Here is a 26,515-nt window from a genome sequence, read left to right as displayed (position 1 = left end):
CGATTTTAAACCATTTACCTCATTTAATTGCAGACCATCTAAAATGAACTTAGCATTATCCTCCTTGACATTTATTGTAGCCTATCGGTCGATCTTGGAAAAACCATAAATCGCAGGGCCACACTGAGGACAAAAGGCGACAATATGCTCTCATGCTCAGGCCTACAAAAATAATATATTAGTAAGACTATAACCTTCAACGACATTAGTCTATAACTACCAAATATGTAATAAATAATTACCTTAACAAATGGCTAAAACCCTTCAACGGTTTTTGTACCCTTACTCACACGGTAAAGTTGACTGCATAAGAATGCAAGAATAGTAGCACCCCATGCATAGTTGTCTACTTCATCGAAGTCTTTCAAGAACTGCAGCCACAGGTAACTTAACCTCGAACCAGACAAATCCGAAAATAGAGTAAGTCCAAAAAAATAAAGATGGAAGCTGCGCAACTCTTGGTCAGCTCTTTCAGATGCACATGTAGCAGACCGGCCTTCCCATTTATTACGAAAAGAAGAAACTTTCATTAATGTGAAATTGCTTTCACCAAAAATACATTGACCCCAATCCTCCATCGACATTCCTAGAAGGGTCGTGCACTTGTCCCTTGCATTATAGTTTGAATCTCATGCTAGGACAACAATTCTATGGCACTTAAGACCCGTAATTTGTGGCACATCTTCTAGGGTCATGGTGATCTCAAAAGAATCAAACTGGAATGTGTTCATCTTATGATTTCACTTATTGACCGGGTGGGTCATAGTGTTCCAACACGAGAAAGCCACTGAAGTGCATATTTCATAATTGATCATTCTGATATTCACTCAGATGTCCATATTACGACAGAACTGCAGGCCACTGACACCGCCCTTTGAGCTTTTCACCTGGCGTTCTACTTATCTTCTGACCTCTTTGTAGCACAAAATAACATATTATTTGTATCAAATCAAAATTACTCTCATTTGTACTTTTACATGTCGCTATACACAGTAATTCCTATATATAATAATTGTTGCACACTCGCTATCACTGTAATCATATACACAATAATCAATATCAAAGTAATCGCTATACATAGGTCACAATAATCACTATACATAGTAATCGCTATCACAGTAATCACTGTACATAATAATACCTATCACAATAAATCATTACGTAATCGCTATATGTTACATATAAACAGATTCAGATATCCTTCAAATTTGGATATTTATCAGATTTGATAGCAAAATCAGAATCGAATTATACTCGAATAGTTTTAGCTTATCAAATGCAACTGGACAATCGAATTTGGTCGGATATAGGATCAAAAATATGATTCACTGAGTGGCAGTTGTGCCAGAGAATGATGTTAAGGCACTTTATGCATTTGAGAAAGGAGGTGAGACGGCCTTTGTATTTGCATTGAAAACTGGATTTAGCAACTACCACCTCATAAAATGGTAGATGCCAAATCCAGAAATGGACTGCTGCCACTTTGTCAAATGCATAAACTCCCTCCAACTACCAGTTCCCATATGGAGACTTATTTCACATTCTTAAGATCGAAATATCATCAAGAGGGCATTTATTGCATCCCCACCCAAGGGAAGCCACTTCTTGAAGGGACGCATGAGAAAAAGTTCTTTCCCATGGGGGGAAGGTGTGAACCAGTGTTGTCGATATTGGCCTGAATGTCGATGCACCAGAAAATACTGACCTGAATTGGCTATTTTTTAATAAAATGTAAAAAATAGATTAAAATTAATTTTTTATATTATTTTAATGGCTTTAACATGTGTCACGTTTTGATTGACACAATATTTTTTAATTATTTTTTGGCCAATTCAGAATAATTCACTTGAGAATGGATATTGGAGGATTCACCTGAATCATTGGGCCAAACGATACAAGTCCGATTCTAATACAGACAACAGTGGTGTGAACCCATTTTGACAGGAAAGATGCTTGTTTGCCTTTATTATGTAAACACCACCACATGTTTTCCATGGAGATGTTTGTTTCACCTCCCTTAGTAAAAGTTCTCTTTCCTACGAAAGAGTGTCTCTTTCATCCCCCCCCGAAAAGAAAGCAATATCCATGCTTGAACAAAGAAGCGAGTGCGAATAGGCCAAGGGATTAAGCATTCTATTATTTCATCACAATTCCAGCAATGAACATTGCATACACAAATATGATCATGGAAAATATTTAGGTGTATGCATGGCTGATCAGACCGACAAAAGGAGAAGGAAAAAAAAAAACACCCAATATAACCCCAAAAAGGCGAAAAACTCACATCAGCAAAATCATATCAAAACACGAGCCATTCTGCTATGTTCTTCTAGTCTTCAATCAAAGACAAACTGGAAAGGGTTTTCCTATAAACAAAACAGAGAATTCTTTTGACGAAGACTGCACAGAGCAAGAAATGTAAGGCCACACAACTTGCTTCCAAAACCAAATCAACCATCAATTGCAGTTACGATCCCGTTACTGCTGCACTAATCTCCACACACGAATGCATGCATCTTCACCAGAGCTTACAACAGTGCAATCATCATTGAAAACTAATCCATAAACACCTCCCAAGTGAGCACCCTTTATGGTTATATGACTTGAAGCTGGCTTATCAACTTCATATATAATTATGCTTGTGTCTAGAGATCCCGTAGCAACCATTGTGCTATCAGGAGACCAAGCCACACAATTTATACGAGCAGTATGGTACAACATGTTCTTAAGCTTAACCTGCAGAAGATAGTCAACTGGTTAGTGAGACAAATGTTCAGGAAGTTAAAAATCAAACCTTGGTAATTAACATTACATTTCTAAAAAGGATTAATGCGGAAGGGAAAGGAAGAAAGAGAGATGGACTATGCAAATGGGAACCAAAAAGTTAGAAGTATGAACAACTTAAATATAGTGACAAAATCTATCAAAAATAAAGAAAAAAAAAACATGGATGAAGCATGATAGCCTTCCACTACTTTAATGTGTGTAAAAAGAATTTAGGAAACAAAAAGAAAATTAAAAAACCATATAGGATTTACATTGTGCCTGATAAATTGAACCATGGCATTTTGCTATGTCACATGGGTGCGGGTGCGACATGGGTGCGGCGCAATTTCAAAAATTTTGGACACGGGGACTCGGCTATATATATATATAATTCTAGTAAACAATTAAAATTAAGTAGCCAAAACTATGACCTTAATTTTTTTGAAAGTTTCAATTTGGCATTCCCATTTCTTTATGGTAGTTCTTAAGCTAGCTTTTCTAATACTTGTGAAACTAGTATTTTTTTAAACTGGAAAAGCATTTATTTAGCTATCTCAAATGGTTGGGTTACCTTTTATCGTGTTTTATACATATTTTTACATAAGTTGTGACTTGTGAAACAGTCACACAAACTGTGCACACAGTCTGTGCAATGCAGTCTGTGACTGTGCAGACTGTGCACAGTCACACAGACTGTGCACAGTCACACAGACTGTGTGCAATGACTGTGCAGTTGCAGTTGCACAGTCTGTGACTGTGCAACTGCATTGCACAGTCTGGTTATATATTAAAAAAAAAGATATATAAAAATTGTTTTTTTTTGTTTTTTGTCTTAAAAATGGACATTTTTGGACTCGGTCAAAGTTGACCGAGTCCAAAATGTGGACGGACGCGGCCTAGACTCGTTGACCGAGTCCGACTCGACGTTGACCGAGTCCGACTCGGCGTTGACCGAGTCCGGGCCGAGTCCGAAGCCGCACCCGTGTCCGCACCCGTGTCGGGGCGTGTCGACTCGGGTGCGGCACCTCCCTAGCCGAGTCCGTGTGACATAGGCATTTTGTAGTCTAGGAAAACAAGGGTAATTATAATACCGCACACAAGGCCATAAATGCTTAAGAATTTTCAAGGTTTTTGGATCTAGAATGCCATTGACATACAATAGAATGAATGTCTACTACATTTTTCATAACAGGGATATTGCGCCGAATCAATTCATTCTAGGTCTTGATTGCTTTGTCACCTTCTCATGAAAATCCAGAACATGCAATTAATAGCAAAGTACACCATTATTATCAAAACTGGTATTTGTCTTATGCACCACAATTTGCTTTGTAATCCCATTGTTGCTTAAAGCTAAACTTATGGTCCCCAATAGTAATATTCCTGCTTATTGCTGATCTCCAATCTTTACTGGGCTCCTCCTTTTCCCAGTTCCTTCAACTTGCTTCATGTCAAATTTTTTGTGTTCTGTAATTTCAGACAGCTTGTAACATGCCCATTCTATCCCTGACAATGCTCATCTTTCTGTTTAATTAACTCTTAAGGACAAGATGTAAGGATACGTGGCATTTCTTCAATATGTGTTTTTATTTTTGCTTTACGTAACATGCATTAGTATTGTATCATTGTCATCAATGGCTCGGGTAATTGATTTGTAGTACCAGTTGGAGTCACACTATCTCAACCAGGCCATATTCAGGCAAACCTAGCTTGACTAATAAAAAAAAATTAACTCAATCCTAGTGAGGATTAATCTATTATGAGAGATCATCCCATGTGATTAATGAGTTGGGACATCAACCTGTTGTAGTTGGAATATTCATTTTCTCTTTCCTATTTCATTGAGTCAAATTGAAATGACAAAAATTGACACAGAATTAGAGCAGCCATGACGAAGTGATCTATTAATCTCATCTTCATGCTTTTTCCTCTAATCTTCTAACCTCTTTCTTCTCTATGGATTTAATATTTTTCAGAAGATTTCTTTGTTTTGAATGTTAAATTTTAAAACACATACTGGAATCATAGGCAGATCTGACTGTTAGCTTTGAACAAATCTGGAATCTAACTTGTTTTTTGGTCCCATAGGCTTGGGTGAAGGGGATAAATGGATTGGTACGTGGAAATGGTAGCTCTATCTCAGCTGGTGGTGTGGTTGGCTGGAACCAAATAATCAAATCTTCAAGGGAGTATGACCTTGCAAAGGGGGGTGATTGAATTGGTAATTAAGTTTATGGTTCAAATCAAGCTTGCAAAGGGGTCAGGCTGAGGTTCCAGACTGACTTATGGTCCAGGGATGTAACTCTTGCTGAAAGATATCCACCATTTTTTCACATAAACAGAGATAACAGCATACTTGTAAGTGAATGTTGGAAAGGAAGAGCTAGTTAGTTCACTGAATTCAGAAGGAATTTCAAGGAGCAAGAGGTAGAAGATTGGTTTTGGTTATGGCTATTGGATTTTTAGGCCCATGGAAAATTTCTGACAGCGAGAATTCCTTATATGGAAATGTGACGGATGTGTTATGTTCTCTATAGCTTCATTTAGCCATGCTTTTGGCTGTAAAGATGTAGACCACTTTCCAAATGACACCGTCCAGGGTTTCCATCCCTCTCCTACAGCCAAGATATTTGTGTGGCTCTTAGCACTTGATAAGGTTAATAACCAGTGCAAATTGAAAGACAAAAGTTTCCAGCTTGCAAGTACTTGCTACTTCTGTTTCGATGAGAATGAAACAATTGAGCATTTGTTTTGGTTTTATCCAGCATTTCAGTGGTTGTTCAAACAAGCTTTGGATTGTGCCAATAAAATGGCCAGATGGGGATTTAGCTTGGATTGGTCGGAATAGGCCTGGTGGTTAAGAATCTTAATTTGATCTATTCTGTAAGCTTGTTGAAAGATTTCTTATCCCCTGGCTTAAATTATTTCTCTTAGACAAAAAAAAAGGATTTACATGGTTTGCAAAGTGTTATAATGTGCATCTCCCTAGCATACTGTCTGTAGACTCTGTACATACACCAATTCTTGTTTTCTTTTTGTTATGTGTGTGTGCTTGTGTTCAAGGATTGATACACACACACACACACACACACACACACACACATATCTATATATATATATATATATATATATATATATATATATATATATATATATATATATAGAGAGAGAGAGAGAGAGAGAGAGAGAGAGAGAGAGAGAGAGAGATGGTACCTCTCGAGTGACATGGTCCCATACAACAGCTTCTCGATTGAGATCACCAGAAATAAACATAGAGGCATCTGGGGAGAAACGAATGACGTTAATAGCACCACGATGCTTCTCAAGGACTGACTCTTCAGTGAGAGTGTCCCCATTGACAGAATAGACGTGGAGTTTCCCATCTTGGCCACCAACAATGGCCTCACTTCCATCAGGTGAAATTGCAGATGCCGTCACAGCAAACCCAAGATTCAGAGTTGACAACACTTTGGATCCACGAAGCATGATTACTCCTGAATCAGTTGAAAGCAATGCCAGCTCGGGCTTATCAAGTGCAATATTTAAGTCCTTTGGTTGTGCACCAATATCAATTTGTTCTTCATCACCACACTGATCAGCATGCAACGAAATTCTCCTTACCTGTAAAATTTTGGGGAAAAGGATCATCTCTTGTAGCAAAAGCAAGTTGAACATATTGTACATAGCTACAGTTGTTGTACAGTCAGCAAAATATAAGCCCCACAGCAGGATATCATCAATTGGAATTTGGCAGGTAGATTAAGAAATTGTTCCTTATTAAAGGAATATGCTTTTCATCAGACTTGGTGAGCAATACTACCGTGTATTGAACTTTTATAATTGGCTGCAAAGCTTTCCAGACAAGAATATATGGACTATCCCTGATATTTACTATCCAAACATCAAAGAAGAGGACCAAATATTTGGAGAACACCTGATAAAATCATCAAATTGGACTAGGACAATATAACTTAAAAACGAGGAGAAAATCTCCAACCGAATAGCCTTTGGAAATCTTTCACATGTTATTGCCATTAGACATACTAGCGAGCACAGACATGCTCCCAGTCTATGTCACAGGGACTCACCAAAGAGGCCTCTGCACCCACGTCGACGCGACGCGGGTGTGGCACCCAATTCGGTCAACCCGCACCCAAGGTTATCATTGTCCAAAATGGACTTGGTTAACTTTGTCCATTAAAAAAAGGGACAGGGCTCGATAATGGGTAAGGGTACCTCGAGCACCCCCCTCCCCCCCCAATTAAAAAAATAAGGGGGTACCTCGAGAAGGGGTAAAGAGGGATGGGGCTTGAGAATGGGGTACCACGAGAAAGGGTAAAGGGGTGGTGTTAAAATATATATATATATATATATATATATATATATATATATATATATATATATATATATATATATATATATATATATATATATATATATATACCCTCCCGCACCCCCACACCCAAGTTCTTTTAAAGTGCCGCATCGCCGCCCCCGCATCTGCACCCATACCTATGTGACATAGCTCCCAGTTTATCCAATACATATATGCACATGTATGAATAAAAATTGTAGTTAGTTGCCTGTTTATAGAGAGCGTGAGAGAGGTTGACTATACCATGCACGTGCGAAAATCAAATTCCACTTGTACAACTTACATAATGAATAACAAATAGTGTCAACTGTCACATACAAATCAATTCCTTATGCTGTGAACATTGGATCAAGAGAATTTCTGCTCATGACATTTTATATGTCAAAATTACAACTGGCACGGTAACAATGTCAGAACAAAACAATATCCATAGTACTATGATTAGGCCAATGAAGCACTGCTCGTCATATTATATCATTACATGGCAAGGTGTACCTTTCAAAAGGTATATGTGTAATTAGGTTAACCTAAAGTTAGACATAACATACAAGAGAGTTGACTGCGACATCACCCACCATATGAGGCACTTTACAGCCCTGTGGTACCTCCTGTTATCTCTTCTCTATTCTTCGTCTTCACCACATGAACATAAAGTTGAATTACTTGCTTAAAAGATGTAGTACTGCTCATTTCAAGCATGGGCGTGAACAAATCTCAATTCATTTTTTATTTCTTCTCAAGGAGTATTGAAAATGATATTACTTGCATATTTTGGTCAAACTATTTCAATGGAATATTATATAGAATTTCAAAGGCTATTTAAGTTTCTAATTCAAGAATTTGACATCAAGAAATTGGTCTCATTTACGTACCTCTTAGAGATTGAAGTTACAAGAACAACAAAGAGTATATTTATCTTTTAGAGAGAATATGTTGGAAGATACTGTTATTAGTCAGTTTGGAGCCTTGTGAATTAACTAACATATCTGTTATCCGATTAGCCTGATTAATCAATTCATGCACAATGAAATGATACTGAGATGGGCCATGAATATTCAAAAAATTGAAGGCTACTCATCAAAAAGGAATCTTCTATGCCAATTCCTTTGAAGTACAAAATAGATGACCTGCATGTATGTGCATAAAAGAACCGCCTCTGGTTTTAATTTCTTTGAGAGTGAATTTCGTACCATTGAATAGAAAAGAGACAAATGATCATAAGCTTAAATGTTGAAGCCAAATTATAAAGCCATGTCTTTTGGGCCATTTGAAAAGAATTCATGTAAAAGCAATATTACAAAAGGCAGAGATTCAGGTGAAACTTCTAGGAAGCTTTATGGTGATAAATAATATCTATGAAAAGAAGCAACCATATATTGGTGACTTGCCACTTTAATAAGAAAGAGTTGCATTCAAGATGTTTAGCACTTCAAATTTTCTGAACAGAATTGCAAATTCTCCAAGAGAGTTCAAAGCTTGACTTCATAAATCAATTCGATAGATATCTTTGCAACACCTCAAGATGGAGCATTGTTGCCTATCTCAATTAGGGGTGGCAATCGGGTCGGGTTGGCAGGTCGACCCGGCGGGTTGGCTGGTCAGCATACCTCAACCCGACCCGTTTATTAAACGGGTCGGCTGTGGCAAACACGAACCCGACCCGTTTATTAAACGGGTAACCCGACACGACCCGCCAACCCGTTTATAAACGGGTTGGGTCGGTTAAACGAATTGGCAGGTTAGCAGGTTGACCCGCCCGCCTAACCCGTTTATTAAACGGGTCAGCTGGGTTGGCATACCCCTAACACGAACCCGACCCGTTTAATAAACGGGTTAGGCGTGAAAAGATACTGTCATTTAGTATAAAGTCTGGATCTCAGGATCCAGACCCAATTCCTTTCATTTTAAACACATGCTCATTAATGTTTCATTAATGACATGCTATAATTTTATCATAACATGTAATGGGTATTTTCGTACCCTAGCTATTGTATCTGTGTGTATTTAATCAGAGAAGCAAAAATGAATACCCTGATTAGGGATTTTTGCTGCAGCCTCGTTCTCTCTCCCCATGCTGTGTTGTTGCTTGTAGATGAAGAAAGGAACCCATGATTTCTATCATGGTATCAGAGCAGCAGGTTCAATATTGAAGATCGGTTCCTTCTATGACTGATTTGTCTCCTTCTAAGGTACCTGTTTTCTCATTTTTCCTATCGATTTCTCTTGTATTTAAATCTGCAGTCCGGACTGAAATCTCTTCTTCGTACTCTCCTCTTTCTTTTTGCTCTTTTGAAATACATCATTAATCTGCTTATTGTCTTCTTCAAGTACCTCCTTTTGATTCCCCTTTTTTATTTAAGCCAACGTGTTTCTCTTATTTCCAAAATCCAAAACTGAAATTTGGTCACGTTGGCATATTTCCTCCTTCTTTCATTCCCTGTTGTTCTTCTGTCATATCTACTACTTCTTTCACATTGCTGCACGTGATCTTACCCATCCATAAGCAAAATAATCAAGCAAGATCATTTTTTTTATCTATGTGTGATTACAAGAGTTGAAAAGGATCACTCCAAACTCATTTGCATATTGACGTCAGATCAGATTGTGATCTGCACGCCCAGATCTATCTTGATTAAAATAATTTCATCTTCGAATTCATTTTCATCTCTGTTTTGCCTGTTTTCTCATTATTCTAAAAGGAAAACACATTATTTTCAAAATAACGTACCTATTACTGATTGAATTTTATTCAGAACAGATTCTTTACTGTGCAGTCCTGTTTTTCTGCCTCGTGTTCATCAGTTAAAAAAAAAAACTAGTCTGGTCTTTAGACTTCTCTGATATTAAAATTTATGTTCTGAATTATACTAGAATTCAATTATGGTTGGGTCTTTGTCGTAAGGCCATTTCTTGTTTTTTATTCCTTCTCTTGGTTGGATCTTATTCCTTCTTGTTTTTGGCTTCAAAAGAATATGGACTCATTCCCTGATTCTCAGTCTGGTCTTTCCACAAACTTTCTCAGCCAACTCGTGTCTGAGAAACTGAACAATTCCAATTTCCTAACTTGGAAGCAACAAATCATACCATTCATAAGAAGTCAAGACCTTTCTGGACATCTGGATGGTTCTGTTCCTGTTCCTCCAGAATTCATACCACAAGAAGAAAAGAATGGTGAGAAAGATCTTTCTATTACCTATGTTAGAAATCCTGAGTATGTATCCTGGATGAAGTGAGATCAGGCGTTGGTTGCCTATATCACTTCTACATTGTCACAAGAAGTGCTTGTGGCAATTCCAGATGACTGCTCTGTTAAAATGTAAAACTGTGCAAATGTTTCATATTTACTGACAAAAATGATAAACTTTCTCCTCGTGTGATTCCCTGTGCCTTTTTAGGATATGCTGAAAACCAGAAAGGTTATAGATGTTTTGACTTCAAAAATAATAAACTATATGTGTCTAGAAATGTTTCCTTTCTTGAAAAGGAGAGCTTCTTTGATTTTAGAAAATTAAAAGACGTCACTGAGTACTCCTTTTTGCTAGATCTAATATCAACATATGATGAATATGACCTTGATTGTAACTTTGATGATGATCAAAGAATTATTGATCTTAATGTTGAAAATGAAGAAGTTCATAGAGATACTAGTATTCAATATTCCAGGCGACAAGAGTCTAATCCTCCATGTGCACTTGAAAAATATTCTAACATTCCAACTAGACAATCATCCCGAATCTCGAGGCCTCCAGGAAAGTTTATATCAGTGGTGGAGCCAGGGGTGGGTATGGGTGGGCGGCCGCCCACCCTAAAATTTGAAACCGAGTCGACTCATGACTCGAAAAATCGAGTCGAATCGGGACTCGTGAAACCGAGTCGACCGAGACCCGGGCTCTCGATGAGTCTAGAGCCTGCCAAAAGAGGCGAGGGGTAAAACCCTAGCCAGTTTTCTAAAGCTCTGCCCCTCCGTTCCAGCGTTCCCCTTCAGTCACAGGCAAGACGGCAACCCCATTCGCCAGCAACCCTTGTGCTCTGCTGTGCCGCCGGCCTCCCTTCGGTGAACCCGCGGTGGCGGTGCCCCCCTCCGAGCTTCTCCCTCTCGGCTGCAATCTCCGGCGACGCGAGGCACCGGTGTCGCAGTCAGTCGGACCTTTGCCAATCTCCGGCAACCATCGCTAGCAGTTTGAAGAAGACCCTCTTATCTCCTAAATTTGAGGGTGGGTTTTGTTCATGTTCAGTGGCTCTGGTGATACAGTATCCAGTTATCCATTCTACAGGAGCAATACAGGCCAATCCTTCAATTTGGTTCTTGATCCTTTCTTTTTGGGGCACAACTGAACGTGGGTCTAGTTTCTTTCCTCCTTTTTGGGCGCAACCTCATTGGAAGAGTCAATCTTGCTATCCTTTCTTGGTCATCGTGCGTGCATAGGACTCTCCTTTTGTGCCTGCTGCTAAAACAAGGTATGGATGTCTATCAATGTAACGAAGGCAACGGATAGCGTATCTTTATCTACCAGATAGTTGGTGAGTGAATTGCTTGTTCTCGATTGTCTAGGATTCTTGTAGTGAGTAACTGTGGCCATTGGCAGATTTTAATAATTGGGCATCTGTATTTTTTGTCTAACAGGCATTTTTATACTCTTTTTGCTTGAATTCTGCATATGGTGCATGTTGGTCATCATCGGTGTCATAAAAAATGTATTCATTTTTTAGCTGAAAGCTTTTCGGGGTTCTACGACCAATCTTGGTGGTCAGAGGCGGAGCTGGGGGGGGCGGGGGCAGGAATGGGCTGTAGCCCAGTCCTGCCTCTCGAAACAGTTAAATTTTTTTTTTTTTAAAAGCCCAGTCCTAGCCCAGCTCAGCCCTGACTGCAGCAAATAGTTTGATTTGTCCATATAAAATAGATTTTTATTAATAATTGTAGCCATTTTTTATTTTATCTCAAATTTTTTTTTTCGGGGGCGCTGCCCCCGAGCTCCCGACTATCACGCCATTTTTTTGTTTGCTACACCCCTATTTGCCCATCCCCCACGTCAATCCTAGCTACGCCACTGGTTTGTATCATACGAGTCTTTCTCACCCACATATAGGGCAGTTATTGCATTAATTCACTCATATGAAGAACCATCCACATATTTTCAAGCAAAAACTGATATCAAATGGATAGAAGCCATGAAAACTGAATTAGATGCACTTGAAAAGGCTTCTACATGGAATATTCAAGATCTTCCTTCAGGGAAGAAAACTATAGGATGTCGATGGGTTTATAAAATTAAAACCAAGAGTGATGGTACTCTTGAAAGATATAAAACCCGTTTAGTAGCCAAAGGTTATGCCCAAGAATATGGGATTGATTATGAAGAAACCTTTGCTCCGATGGCTCGTATCAAAAAATGGTCTATTTTGCAAATGGATGTCAAAAATGTTTTTTTAAATGGAAAGCTAGTTGAAGAAGTATACATGGAACCCCCTCCTGGTCTAAGTATTCCTAAGGGTAAAGTCCTTCGCTTAGAAAAAACTCTTTACGGACTTAAACAAGCACCAAAAGCTTGGTATGATAGGTTTAGTCGTGTTATGATTGATATTGGTTTTCAATTCTGTTTAACTGACACTGCTTTGTTTATTAAGAATTCTGATGCAGGGATCATTGTGCTTCTTCTCTATGTGGATGATATGATCATCACCGGAAGCGATAAACAGGGAGTTGAAACAATCAAAACACTTCTTAAATCTCATTTTGAAATGACTGATTTGGGCTTGTTGAGATACTTTTTAGGCATTGAAGTTGCTTATTCTCCTAGAGGATATTTATTATCTCAAACTAAATTTGCTTTTGATATTGTTTTCAGGTCTGGTATTACTGATGATAAGAAAGTTGACACTCCAGAAGTTGTTAATGTTAAAATGAAGATTGATGATGGAGAACTTCTTGCAGACCCTACTCCTTATAGACAGCTTGTCGGGGCACTTTCCTATCTATCCATTACCAGACCAGATATAGCACATGTTGTTCATACAGCAAGTCAATTTCAACATGCTCCTACTTCTGTTCATATGGGAGCAGTCATGCGTATTATCATATACATCAAGTCCTCTCTTTCACAAGGACTTTTCTTATCTTCCTCCTCTTCTCTTGATTTAATTGCATATACTGATGCTGATTGGGGAGGTGATCCCAATAACAGACACTCAACCACTGGCTTTTGTGTCTTTTTAGGGGAATCATTGATCTCGTGGAGGTGTAAAAAGCAGCAGAAGGTATCTCTCTCATCCACCGAAGCTGAATACAGAGCCATGGCAACCACGACCATGGAAGTAGTTTGGCTCCGACGACTGCTTGCTGACATGGGAGCTGAAGCAACAAAGGCTTCACAAATGTGTTGTGACAACAAAAGTGCGATCTACATTGCCAGTAACAGAACATTCCACGAACGCACCAAACACATCGAAATGGATTGTCACTACGTCAGAGAGGAATATCTACACGGGATAATTGATCTGCCATATGTCACTCCAGAATATCAGTTAGCAGACTTCTTTACAAAGCCTCTCGCTGCTCCCCGATTTCACTTTCTCTTAGACAAACTTTCGCTCATTGTACCGTAAGTTTGAGGGGGAGTGTTAAAATGTAAAACTGTACACATATGTATATATAATAATATTATGTTATTATTATATATATATATATAAATACATTTTTCATTTCTTTCTTTTCTGTATTTTTTTTCCTTTATTTTTATTTTTTGTCTTTATGTCATCTAGTTCAGTTTGAACTAGAATGACTGTTGCTAGTCAAGTCCTGTCCAGACTTGACTAGCAATAGAGCTGTTGGACTGACACATTCCAACAGCTCTTAATAGAGTTGTTGGACTATGTCCAACAGCTCTATTGAGTCCTCTTTCAGCTGTGTATATAAAGGGGTGCAGCCCCTCTTGTATTTCATTCCAATGCTTCTTAAGCAATTGGTTTTTCATATCAATAAATAATACATTTTTGTTTTTATTTTGTTTCCGGTTATACCCTTTTTAAGGGTTATGCTTTAGTGTCATTCTTGACACTTGCCCTTGTTAATCTAAGCTCGTGTTTCGAAGATCCCCATTTCATTTCATGCTCAACAATGCAATTATGGCATCGACTGGTTCAGACATATTCTCAAGTTTCTCAGGCCAGAGTATTATTTTTAAAGAAAGAGTTTCAAATGCTAAGAAAGGACTCCATGACTATTATGGAGTATTTGAACAAAATGAAGACTATTACAGATCAATTGGCCATTGTGGGATGCCCTGTTAGTGACAAAGATATGGTGCGACAAACTTTGAGTAGGCTGGGGTCGGACTATCATATGATGGTTACTTCCTTATTGTGTTTGCCAGATTTACCTACATTTGAAGATCTTCGTGTCAAGCTTTTACAGTATGAGATGACGTTGAAAGGATTTTCTGAAGATACTCATGCTCATGTTGGAGCACACAATGTTCTTGCCACAGGAGTTGCCTATGGGCGAGGACGTGGTAGGTATGATTTTCGAGACAAATGGGGTCAAGAAAGAAATGGACAAGGAAGTCGTGGAATACTACCTACACCCAATGTTCCTCCCAATGGGCAAAGGCAAAGGACAATACCTACCTGCTTTCTCTGGAACAAAAAGGGACACATAAAGGCAAATTGCTGGTTTAACCCGCAAAATAGAGGAAAGCAATTGGAGACAAGAAAGGGAACAGATACATTGAAAAATAGTGGAGAAGTCAAAGAGTTACTATTATTTGCCTTGGCTGAATTGAATATCAAACAGAATAATCAAGGTACTTGGTATGTTGATTCGGGTGCAGCCACTCATGTCACTGGTGATGCTGGTAAGCTCCTAAATCTTGTTTCTTATGTTGGTAGAAATAGTATAGTCACTGGAGATGGGTCTCACCACCATATTTCGCACATTGAAAATTTTGTAATCCCCATGTCCAACTATTCTCTTGCACTTTCAAATGTCATTCATGCTCCTAATATCAAGAAAAATATTGTTTCTGTCTCTAAACTTGTAGATGGCATTAATGCTTCAGTTGAGTTTACTCCTTTTTCTGTTTGTGTTAAGGACCTTCAAACGAGAGAAACATTCACTGAAGGAAAACGTCAAGGAAATATGTACGTGTTCCAAGAGAATCCTTCCTCTCGTGTTCAACCTGTTGATTCCATCTTGAAGCTCACATCATCATCTTCAGTTTCTACTGAGAGTGTTTTTAATCTTTCTGAATGTATTGAGTCGAATCTTTGGCATGGTCGTCTGGGTCATTGTAGTAGTCGCTTTATTGATAAGCTTGTTTCAAGTAGTCTTATTCCCAAGTCAAGTCTAGACTTAAGTGTCAATAATAAAAAGTGTTCTAGTTGTCTTCAGTGTAAGAGTCATGTTCTTCCTTTTCATTCCATTAATAAAAGAGCTTCAAGACCATTTGAAATTATATGTTCTGATGTTTGGGGCCCGGCTCCAGTTCCTTCCATGTATGGCACTAGATATTATCTCATATTTGTTGACAGTTATTCTCGATATACATGGATCTTCTTTATGAAAAGTAAATCTAAAACCTTCAAGTTATTTCAGAATTTTCATTCTTTTGTTCAAAACCAATTCTCTCAGAATATTATTTGTTTCCAATGTGATGGAGGGGGTGAATTCTCTTCAAATGACTTCATAAATTTCCTCCAAACAAATGGAATAAGTAGATATGTGTCTTGCCCTCACACACCTCAACAGAATGGGATTACTCAACGGAAGCATTGTCATATTGTCAAGAGTGCAATGAGCATGATGCATGATAGTAACCTTCTAGTTACCTTCTGGGCAGAGGCTTTTCACACAACTGTCTATGTCATAAATTGATTGCCTATGAACATCTTAGAGAACAAATCACCCTATTTCTCTTTGCATGGTGTGCATCCAAATTATCACGATTTGCGTGTATTCGGGTGTATGTTATGTTCATGTTGACAGTTCAATGCGGCACAAGTTTCAGGATAAGGCCTTAAAGTGCAGATTTGTGGGGTATGCTGATGATTACAAAGGCTACAAATGCTATGATCCCGTGAGCAAGCGCATAAAAATATCCAGAAATGTTGTGTTTGACGAATCAAATTTTGGTCATAATGCTAGCACTCCTCCTGAAATTGAAGTTTATCACCCTTGGTTGAACTCAGATCTCTTTTCTAGTATTGATAATGTATGTTCTTCTTAATGTAATCAAAGAGACTAGGGAAACGTATCTACTGTTGCGCAAAGAAATCAAGAAAGTGTAACGTCTGAATCACTATTGGCCCCCGAAAGGTATAAAGGCATTGGTTATTCTCGACGTGAGAAGGAGATACCTCCCAGCTTTAATCAGGAGCATAATTCTCCTTATGTTTCCACTCAATCACTTGCTCACAGAAGGTCTACCCGACCTCGGCATCCTATTGATAGGTGGGTCAGTTATGAGAACTTCACGATGGATTTTCAACTTTTCTTAACCTCTTTGGGCAAGGAAGATCAACCGACAACATTTTATCAAGCAATAAATTCTAAGAGATGAATTGAAGCTATGAACAACGAAATGGCGGCTCTTCATGAGTCTGGCACTTGGGATATTGTTCCCAGACCACATAATCGGAATGTGGTTGGGTCAAAATGGGTCTATAAGATAAAGTATAAGCTAGATGGTGCTATCGAGCGATATAAGGCAAGGCTGGTTGCCAAAGGATTCACACAGGAGCAAGGACAAGACTATGATGAGACCTTTATTCTAGTTGTGAAAATGGGAACTATCCGCATCATAGTATCATTGGCTGTTGAGCACCAGTGGACTCTCAACCAATTGGATGTGAAGAATGCGTTTCTACATGGAACTCCGAAGGAAGAAGTATACATGGAGCAACCCACTGGGTATGCAAAAGGGAACTCTAAAGAATACGTGTGCAGGTTAAAGATAGCTATATATGGTCTAAAGCAGGCATCTCGATCTTGGTTTGAGAGTTTCGCTCTTGAAGTAGAAAAATATGGGTTTAGTCGGTCTCTTCTTGACCATTCTCTTTTCATATTTAAATGCAAAGATATAATTACCCTGTTATTGATATATGTTGATGACATTATCATTACAGGTAACTCTAATGAACATATTGAACAGGTTAAAGAACTTTTGAATCATAAATTCAAGATGAAGGATCTTGGTAAACTGAGATACTTTCTTGGAGTAGAAGTTGACAGGACTCCTTAAGGCATGACGCTTACTCAGCATAAGTATACCATTGATGTTCTTAGCAAGGCAGGTATGACAGATTGTAAGCCCCTCAGCACACCCAATGTACTTCATCAGAAACTCAGTTGCTAAGATGGAGATTTGTACGAGGATCTTTCAGGATATCGCAGGATAGTAGGAATGCTTCAATATCTTACCTTCACTCGGCCTGACATTGTCTATTCTGTCAATCAGGTATCTCAGTTCATGCATGAACCACATATTGGGCATATAAAAACCGTTAAACGCATTCTTCGATATTTGAAGGGTACTATTGGAGATGGTCTTCTGTACAGAAAGAGTATGCCTGGTCATCACATGCATGAACTCCTTACTTACACAGATGTAGATTGGGCAGGAGATCCAGATGAACGTAGGTCTGTCTCAGGATACTGCATTTTCATTGGGCTAAATCTTGTCTCCTGGAGCCGTAGAAAACAAAAAGCCATAGCCAGGTCGAGCACAGAAGATGAATATAGATCAATGTCAGCTACTACAGCCGAAGTAACATGGATCAGACACCTGTTGACAGAAGAGAATCGATTTCTAAAAGTATTCTCTTGTGTGACAATCAAAGTGCTATCAACATGTCATTCAATCCTATCTACCACAGTCGTGCCAAACATATTGAAATTGATCAACATTTTGTAAGACAAAAGGTTGAAGAGAAGGAAATTGAACCAGAATACGTGCGGACTGCTGATCAAGTTGTTGACTTGTTTACAAAAGGACTTATCAAGGACAGATTTTGGATGTTCATGGTCCAAAACCATGTACAACTGGAGGGGGGGTGAAAAGATACTGTCATTTAGTATAAGGTCTGGAACTCAGAATCCAGACCCAATTCCTTTCATTTTAAACACATGCTCATTAATGTTTCATTAATGGCATGCTGTAATTTTATCATAACATGTAATGGGTATTTTCATACCCTAGCTATTGTATTTGTGTGTATTTAATCAGAGAAGCAAAAATGAATACCCTGATTAGGGATTTTTGCTGCAGTCACGTTCTCTCTCCCCATGTTGTGCTGTTGCTTGTAGATGAAGAAAGGAACCCATGATTTCTATCAAGGTGGGTCGACCCGTTTATTAAACGGGTTAGTTTAAGCCCAACCTGAACCCGCCTAAAAGGCGGGTTGGCGGGTCGGGTTGGGAGGTCGTGTCAGGTTTTGCCACCCTTAATCTCAATATTTGTCATATTTTATGACAAAATCTTTGCAGTTTGTAGTTCTACTTTTAAAGGCAGTGACATTTTTTATTGATAAAAATATAATTTACAATCAAGCTCCTTTACCACCGGAGAAAATTATTAACACTATCACAGTTCACTATACATGGAGTTCACAAAACTATACTAGTCATCAATAACTTCACTTTTCATATTCTTTATATATTTTATATTTTTCACTCCATTGTTCTCTAAAATGCCAAAATTACTTCTGTAATATCACATAAGGGCATTTTGTGAAGCACATTCTTGTACCATTTCTATATTGAGGGATCTAACATTTCTCCATCAACGCAAGATTTCATTTTCTTGTTATTCAATTGCAATGAACATCTAGTCAGTCTTTTCCCTCAAGACATGTTTTATTTAGAACACAAGATCTTGTTGGCTTACTATGCCTGACTCAACATTGAGTAGTAATTTTAGCTAGTGTGTAAATTGCCTACCCCATCAAGGTGCAAGATTGAATTGAAATATATTCATTTCAGTGATCATATTGGATAATAGAAAGACACATCATCATGTTCTCCAGCCTAGTTGCAATCATAAGTCATCAAGAAAATCAGCTTCAAAAAGATGGTGCAAGCACACAAACCACAAGATATAAAAATAAAGGCAACTACTACATGTACATGAAGAAATGGTGCTACCTTGTTATCAAAGGCAAATGTGGTGAGCTCTCCTTCCACCACTGCAAAACATTTAATTTGAGAGTTCTCCCTTCTCTGTAACCTTCCTGCACATCCAACTCCTTGCATCCATCGGACAATCACCCCATCATAACTGCTAGATAGAATAATATTCTGGCTGCCTTCAGAGGTGACTGCCAAACCAGTGACGCTCTTCATGTGCCCAGAAAATGATACTGGCATCTTTTCTAGGTCATTGGCTGAATATATACTAATAGTGCCACCAAGGGAAACAGTGACAAGATGATTATTCTGCCACAGGCAACCAACTAGCATTCCATCCAGTCCAGAATCAGATGAAGTAAGTGTCTTCTTCACCTTACCGTTTCCATTTTCATCAATCTCCCACACTTTTGCAGTTTTATCTGCAGACACTGTTAGCACCTGAAACAGCAGGATAAGCTTTTGCAGTAAGATATGAGAGTTGGCTACTAGAGAAATAAATATATAAAACAAAGAATGAATAGGTATCTTTCTGTTGAGTCACACCAAAAGAAAAAATCATAATCAGCAAGTGCATTCTCTTTGAAGACCTAAAAATAAGAAAAAACAATGTATCAAATATTGCATTAACACTTTCCTTTAATCCACCTGTAAAATTGCAACAGGCAATTCAGTCAAAACCAGAAATCCAGCAGTAGCCGATGTGATTCGAAGCTAACAAGGAAAATGAAGGGCTTTTCACCATCTCTATTTCTCATAGTGACATAATCACTTCAACAGATTAAGTTTGCAAACTAAAGGCTATTAAGATATAGCATACAATGCAAACTACTTGTCTTAGATGTTCAAATGATATAACCCAAATATTGTTAAGATATATATATATATACATATATATATACTTGTATATATATTATATACTTTAAAGTTAAGTCAACTGTGGTTGACTTAGACTAGTTGTTGGACTGCTGGTCAAACGGCTAGAAATCTAGCCATTGGACTAGGTCCAACAGCTAGTCAAACTAATGTGGACTCCCTTTTTCTCTCCTTTAATCTCTTTTCTTCCTCCGTTTCTCTATAAATATGGGTGCCTTTGTAAGGTAAGAGAGTGATGGGTAGTTTTAAGCTTCTTGTGTGTTTTTGAGTGTATTGTAATGATGATTAAAATGTATTTTTCTTTGTATTTTTAATGTTCTTTATTAATGAAGTTATTCATTCACATTCTATTGTGTTTTATTTTAGTTATTATGTTTTTATCCAAATGCATTGTGTTTTTATTCTTGGAGTTCATTATAGAGTGCATTGAGGTCCATGCCATTTTGTGACATGGTATCAGAGCAAGGCATCATGGTCTTGAAAAAGATTCGTATTAATGAATAGCATGGATTCAAGGATTTTGCATTCCGGTATGTATCTTTAGCTTTTCTATCTTCATATGTATGGTAGGTGTTTTGAAAGGGTTATATTAAAAATGAATGTCTTCTTTTGAAATTAGAATATGTAGAAATTGTTAGAAGTCAAGCACCTTCGACCAGATCTTCATCCACAGCAGAAGAGAAAGGGATTTGCAAGAAGGAGAGGCGGCAATGACTGACACGATTCTCAATGAGAGGTTGTGCCCTATATTCAATGTTATATATATGATACAAGTTGGATTGGGTCTGTCAACCCAGACCCGATAATACCAACCATGTAAATACAATACAAAAGAATCATTTTGGGTCTAGAACTAGACCTGTACACTACATTCTCAGTACCCTCCTTCAAGTTGTGCATGGTTTTGCAACATGGACAACTTGTTCTTCAAGAACCAAAAACGCATATTGGTACGGCCCTTAGTGAACAAATCTGCCACTTGGTCAGCCGTAGGAACATAAGTAGGTGCAACTTCTCTATCTTCAATCTTTTGCCGAATGAAGTATTGATCAATCTCTATATGCTTTGTGCGACTATGGTGAATAGGATTAAAAGCAATTTGTATGACACCTTGATTATCGCGCAAGAGAGTGGCGGGTAGCATAGATTCTCCAACTTCAGTCAAAAGATGTCTCAGCCATGTGGCCTTTATTGTAGCAGCCACCATAGATCGATACTCAGCTTCAATACTAGATCGTGCAAATGCACGTTGTTTCTTGTTACTCTACGCCATCAAGTTCCCATCAAGAAAAGCACAATATCCAGAAACCGACTGCCTGTCATCTGGAACTCCAGCCCAATCTGCATTTGTGTATACATCCAGTCGATGTTGCTCCCCTTTAGTCTTGGATTGATGATAAACTAGACCATCTCCAAGAGTTCTTTTTAAATATCGAAGGATTCTCTTGACAACATTCATATGCTTTGTTCGTGGGTCATGCATGAATTGTGAAACTTGATTCACTGCATACACAATGTCTGGTCTAGTGAAGGTGAGATATTGGAACATACCCACAAGACTCCGATATTTCTTGGAATCTTCATATGCTTCCCCATCCCGGGATCCGAGTTTATGATTAAGGACACTAGGGGTGGATAGAGGTTTATAATCCTTCATGCCTGCCTTATCCAACAAATCCAAAGTATATTTGTGTTGGGTTAGTGAAGTGTTTCATCCTGTCGATCCACCTCAACCCCTAAGAAATAACGCAAAACCCCCAAATCTTTCATCTTAAACTGTCGACTCAATAAGATCTTGGTAGCTTCTATGTGTTCATCGGAGTTCCCAGTAATAATAATATCATCCACATATATAAGAATTAAGGTGCGTACCTGACAATCTCGAAAAATAAAAAGCGAATGATCAAGATGAGATCGAACCCATGTCTCTGAACTTCAATAGAGAAACTATCAAACCATGAGCGGGAGGCCTGCTTTAGCCCATAGATGGCTCTTTGTAGCTTGCAAACATGTGTGTTGGGGCTATGTTTGGTATAACTAGAGGGTTGCTCCATATACACCTCTTCCTTGAGAGTGCCATGCAAAAAATACATTTTTGACATCAAGTTGACTTAGAGTCCATCCATACTGAACTGACAAGGACAGAACTAATCGAATAGTTTCCATCTTGATCACAGAACTAAATGTTTCGGCATAATCTTGCCCGTATTCTTGAGTGAACCCTTTCGCTACTAGCCTCACCTTATAGCGTTCAATGGATTCATCGAGTTTATACTTGATTTTATAGACCTATTTAGATCCTACAACATTCTTGTTCGATGGTCTAGGAACAATCTTTCAAGTCCCACACTCATGTAAAGCTTTCATTTCCTCATTCATGACCTCAACCCATTTGATTGACATAGATGCTTGTGAGAAACTGATAGGTTCATCATGCTTTTCAATCTGGGAGATGAACAGTTGTAAGTCTGTAGAGAAGTTGTCATAACTTACCCATCTTTCAATAGGATGGTGAATCCTCTCAAGCCTCCTGGGTTGCACAATAGGTCGTTGAACTTTGTCTTTGTTTCACTGCACATAGGTAATCCCTTAAAACTTTGTAACATCTGAAATGACAGGCATAGTAATATCTTGTGTGTTTGTCGACATTTCCTTTTCTAGGTGTACAACTGTACTATTTTGTTCTGCAGATAGTGTATGACATGAGGGTACGTCATGCATCACCATTTGATCAAGCACCTCAGCAACAAGCCATGGCTGATAACTTTTAGCATCCTTACAGTGTCCCTCTGTACTTCCTAAATCATCAGTATGAGTCTCGTCAAACACGACATTCCATGAAACTCTGATGCGACTGGTAGTGGAGTCATAGCAGTGATATCCTCTATATTGATCAACATATCCAACAAACCTACACCTGCATGCCTTTTTCTGAAACTTATCACGTTAAGAACTGTCAATATGAACATAGCATATGCAGCCAAACACTCGCAACTCATTATAGTCAGGATGAACCCCAAATAGTGTAAATAGCGTAAAATAAGGGGATTGATCTGCTAACAATTTCATTGGCAGTCGATTTATGACATAGACAGCTGAATGAAAAACTTTCATCCACAAGTTTAAAGGAATGTGAGTGTTATGCAACATACTCAACGCACTCTCTACAATGTGCCAGTATTTTCTTTCAGCCGCACCATTTTGTTGTGGTGTGTGTGGACAAGATATTCGACGACCTATTCCATTATCTTAGAGAAATTCAGTAAATTCCTTTGATAAGTACTCTCATCCACCATCACAATGAAAATATTGAATTTTAGTTGAAAATTGATTACAAACTAAAGCACAGAATGAGCAAAAAAGCTTGAAAACTTCAGATTTATATTTGATAAAATAAATACAGGTGTATCTAGAGTAACTATCAATGAAAGTAATGTAATAATGATTGCCCAATAAAGAAGACTGTGGGGCATGTCTCCAGACATCAGAATAGACAATTTCAAAAAGCACAAAATCTCTTTGATTTATTGAATGAAATGGAAGAACATGACTTTTACATAATTGACAACGGAAACAAAGAAGAAAATCAGCCTCGACATTCAAACTAGACTGCGGAACAAGTCCACTAGACACAAGCTTCTCAATAAATGAATGATTACAATGACTAAGACGACGATGCCAAATCTCTGGCTTATTACATTGAGATAGACTAAAACAAACTTTGAATGACACTGGACGAACTGGTTGTGAATTTATTGATGCATCATGAACTAGAAGAGACTCCTTGAAGACATACATGTTTCCTTGTCGTTCTCCTTCAACGAGTGTCTTCTTTGTGAGAAGATCCTTGACACATACAGAAAGAGTAAATTCGACAAAAGAATTAGTATCATCGACAAGTTTAGAAACAGAAACAATGTTTTTAACAATACTAGGAGAATGGTAAACATCAGATAAAGGTAATGAGGAATTGGGGAGTAGAAGGAAAATATTTCCAACATGAGAGATAGGATGAAGAACACCATCTCCGGTTTTAATAAATCTTACCAATATCACATGTCACATGTGCAGCAGCCCGGAGTTAATGTACCAAGTCTCCTACTCAGTTTGCTTGAAGCTCAATTCTGAAAGAGCGAAAATCAAAAGATTCTTCACATTTTTCTTTTCATCTCCTTTACGGTCGTCTCCTGCTTGTCCCCTAGTAGAAGGCCCAGCACCATTAAACTTGCCTTTGTTTTGCGGATTATGCCAGCAATTTGCTTTAATGTGCTCAATTTTATTACACTGAAAACATGTTGGGATGTTTATAGGGTTCCCTGGATACAAGTTAGGTGACATGTAGGGTATGGGAAAAAGCCCACGGCCTCCTTGATTACCTCTTCTATGTCCACGCCCGCCTCAAAAGCCCCCATGTCCTCGCCCTAATACTACTCATGTGACAAGTACCTCATGGTTGTTGGAATTCAGGGTCATCTTCTCGCCCCTAATGGTAACTTCATATTGTAGTAGCTTAGTCCGTAGATCTTCAAAACTGGGCAATGAAGGGAGGCATAGAAGAGAGGTGACTAACATGTGGTAGTCAGAACCCAGACCATTCAGTGCCTGTTGAACCTTTTCTTTGTTAAGAATTACGCAACCCACCATGGCTAGTTGATATGTAATACTCTTGATTTTGTTCATGTATTATGTCACTGATAAACTCTATTTCTTCAAAAGCTGAAATTCTCTCTTTAAATGCAAAATCCTAGCTTATGAAATCTGTGAATAAGTCTGCGCCAATATTTGCCACAACTCTCTGGCTGAACATTCATCTAGGATGGCCACTAATATCTCATGGGAAAGCATAGAGGTAATGTAAGCCACAACTGCCTGATCTTTTCTTCTTCATGTTACAAATTTTGAATTATGAATCAATTTGTTGGAAACCTCCCCTTTATCATCTCGCTCTTCTTGCAGGACGAATTCTAGTGGTGCATGGATCGTTCCATCAAGATATCCAGAGAGATCCAGACTCTTAATAAAAGGAAAACTTTGTCGCTTCCAGGTCAAGTAGTTATATGAGTTGTCCAAGGAAACTGGAAGGGAGAATCCATGTGAAAGGACAACAAAAGAACACTCTAACCAGCAGTTTGATTTACCAGCAATGTAAATCTGTTTTTTTTTCTTTTTGCTACGAAAATAATATTGCAGGGAAACAAATAATCAGTAGAACACGACAAATTAATGATCTGAATTTTTTTTTTGTATGGACCGAAACTTTGATTTGGTTTTGGAGAATAAGATTTGACTTGAAAGACAAAAGAGAGATCTAAGTTTAAATGGAAACACAAATCTGATCTGATACGATCAGATTTGATTTAACGCTGCTGAAGGGAAGAATCAATATGCCATGGCCAGATCTAATTTAGTCTGGCTTGGAACGAAAACACTAGATCTGGAACGATCCGATCCAGCATCAAAGAGGAAAAAAAATAATCAAGATTTAAGAAAACAGATCTGGTTTGACGTGACCAGACTGTTTGGCGTAAACAGATTCAGTTTTAAGAGATCGAAAACTTAGAGAGGAAGAAAGATGTTTAAAAATTTTAAGAAAGAGATTTTTAACCCAATATGATAAGATCAATTTTCAGGACAGAAGGAGAATAGAATCTGATCTGATAAGATCAGATCTTGGATCAAAGAAAGGAAGAAGAGAACTCGACCTAGTATTTACTTCTCAGCCTGCTCTGATACCATGTTAGAAGTCACGCACCTTCGACCAGATCTTCATCCACAGCAGAAGAGAAAGGGATTTGCAAGAAGGAGAGGCAGCAATGACTGACACGATTCTCAATGAGAAGTTGTGCCCTATATTCAATGTAATATATATGATACAAGTTGGATCGGGTCTGTCAACCCAGACCCGATAACACCAACCATGTAAATACAATACAAAAGAATCATTTTGGGTCTAGAACCAGACCCGTACCCTACATTCTCAATAGAAATTATTGTCTTTTAATATATTTTTTAGATTATGGATATGTATATTGAAAAAATTATATTTTGCAAAAATATGTGGTTTCTTAAAATCTTATGTGTTTCATGTTTTGCAAAATATTAATTTTTTACATTTTTTTTTTGTGTCTCTTAATGTATGTATTTACATAGATTATCTTTGGGATTTTTAATATATAGTGATGTTTCTTTGGTGATTCTAACTATGTGACCATGCATGATTTTAATTATGTAGCCTTTGTGATTATTATTGGATGGCATAAGCATGATTTGTCATCATGAACTCGAATGCATATTTTAATTTCTCTATTATGCATTATATTTTTTAGTGGGTTCTTGTGTATGCTTCTTGAGCATTTTATGAATAAAACTTATATTTTTTA

The 26,515-nt window shown here is 38.0% G+C and overlaps 1 protein-coding gene across 1 annotated transcript; it reads right to left on the bottom strand.

Annotated features, from left to right (window-relative positions):
- Positions 1 to 2,478: 2,478 nt before the first annotated feature.
- On the bottom strand, positions 2,479 to 24,547 carry LOC149829694 (actin-interacting protein 1-2-like). The gene is made up of 4 exons (XM_090015255.1): positions 24,512 to 24,547; positions 19,278 to 19,700; positions 5,980 to 6,387; positions 2,479 to 2,736 (listed from the first exon to the last, which is right to left on the bottom strand). Exons 1-4 carry the CDS (start codon positions 24,545 to 24,547, stop codon positions 2,479 to 2,481), a joined length of 1,125 nt encoding a protein of 374 aa, XP_089871381.1.
- Between the last annotated feature and the right edge of the window lie 1,968 nt (positions 24,548 to 26,515).

Source organism: Nuphar pumila, chromosome 8 (genome assembly GCF_984573655.1).
Source record: "Nuphar pumila chromosome 8, dmNupPumi1.hap1.1, whole genome shotgun sequence".
Classification (NCBI taxonomy): domain Eukaryota; kingdom Viridiplantae; phylum Streptophyta; class Magnoliopsida; order Nymphaeales; family Nymphaeaceae; genus Nuphar; species Nuphar pumila.
Note: the sequence above shows the minus strand (reverse complement) of the source record. Positions and strands in the feature narration are given on the sequence as shown.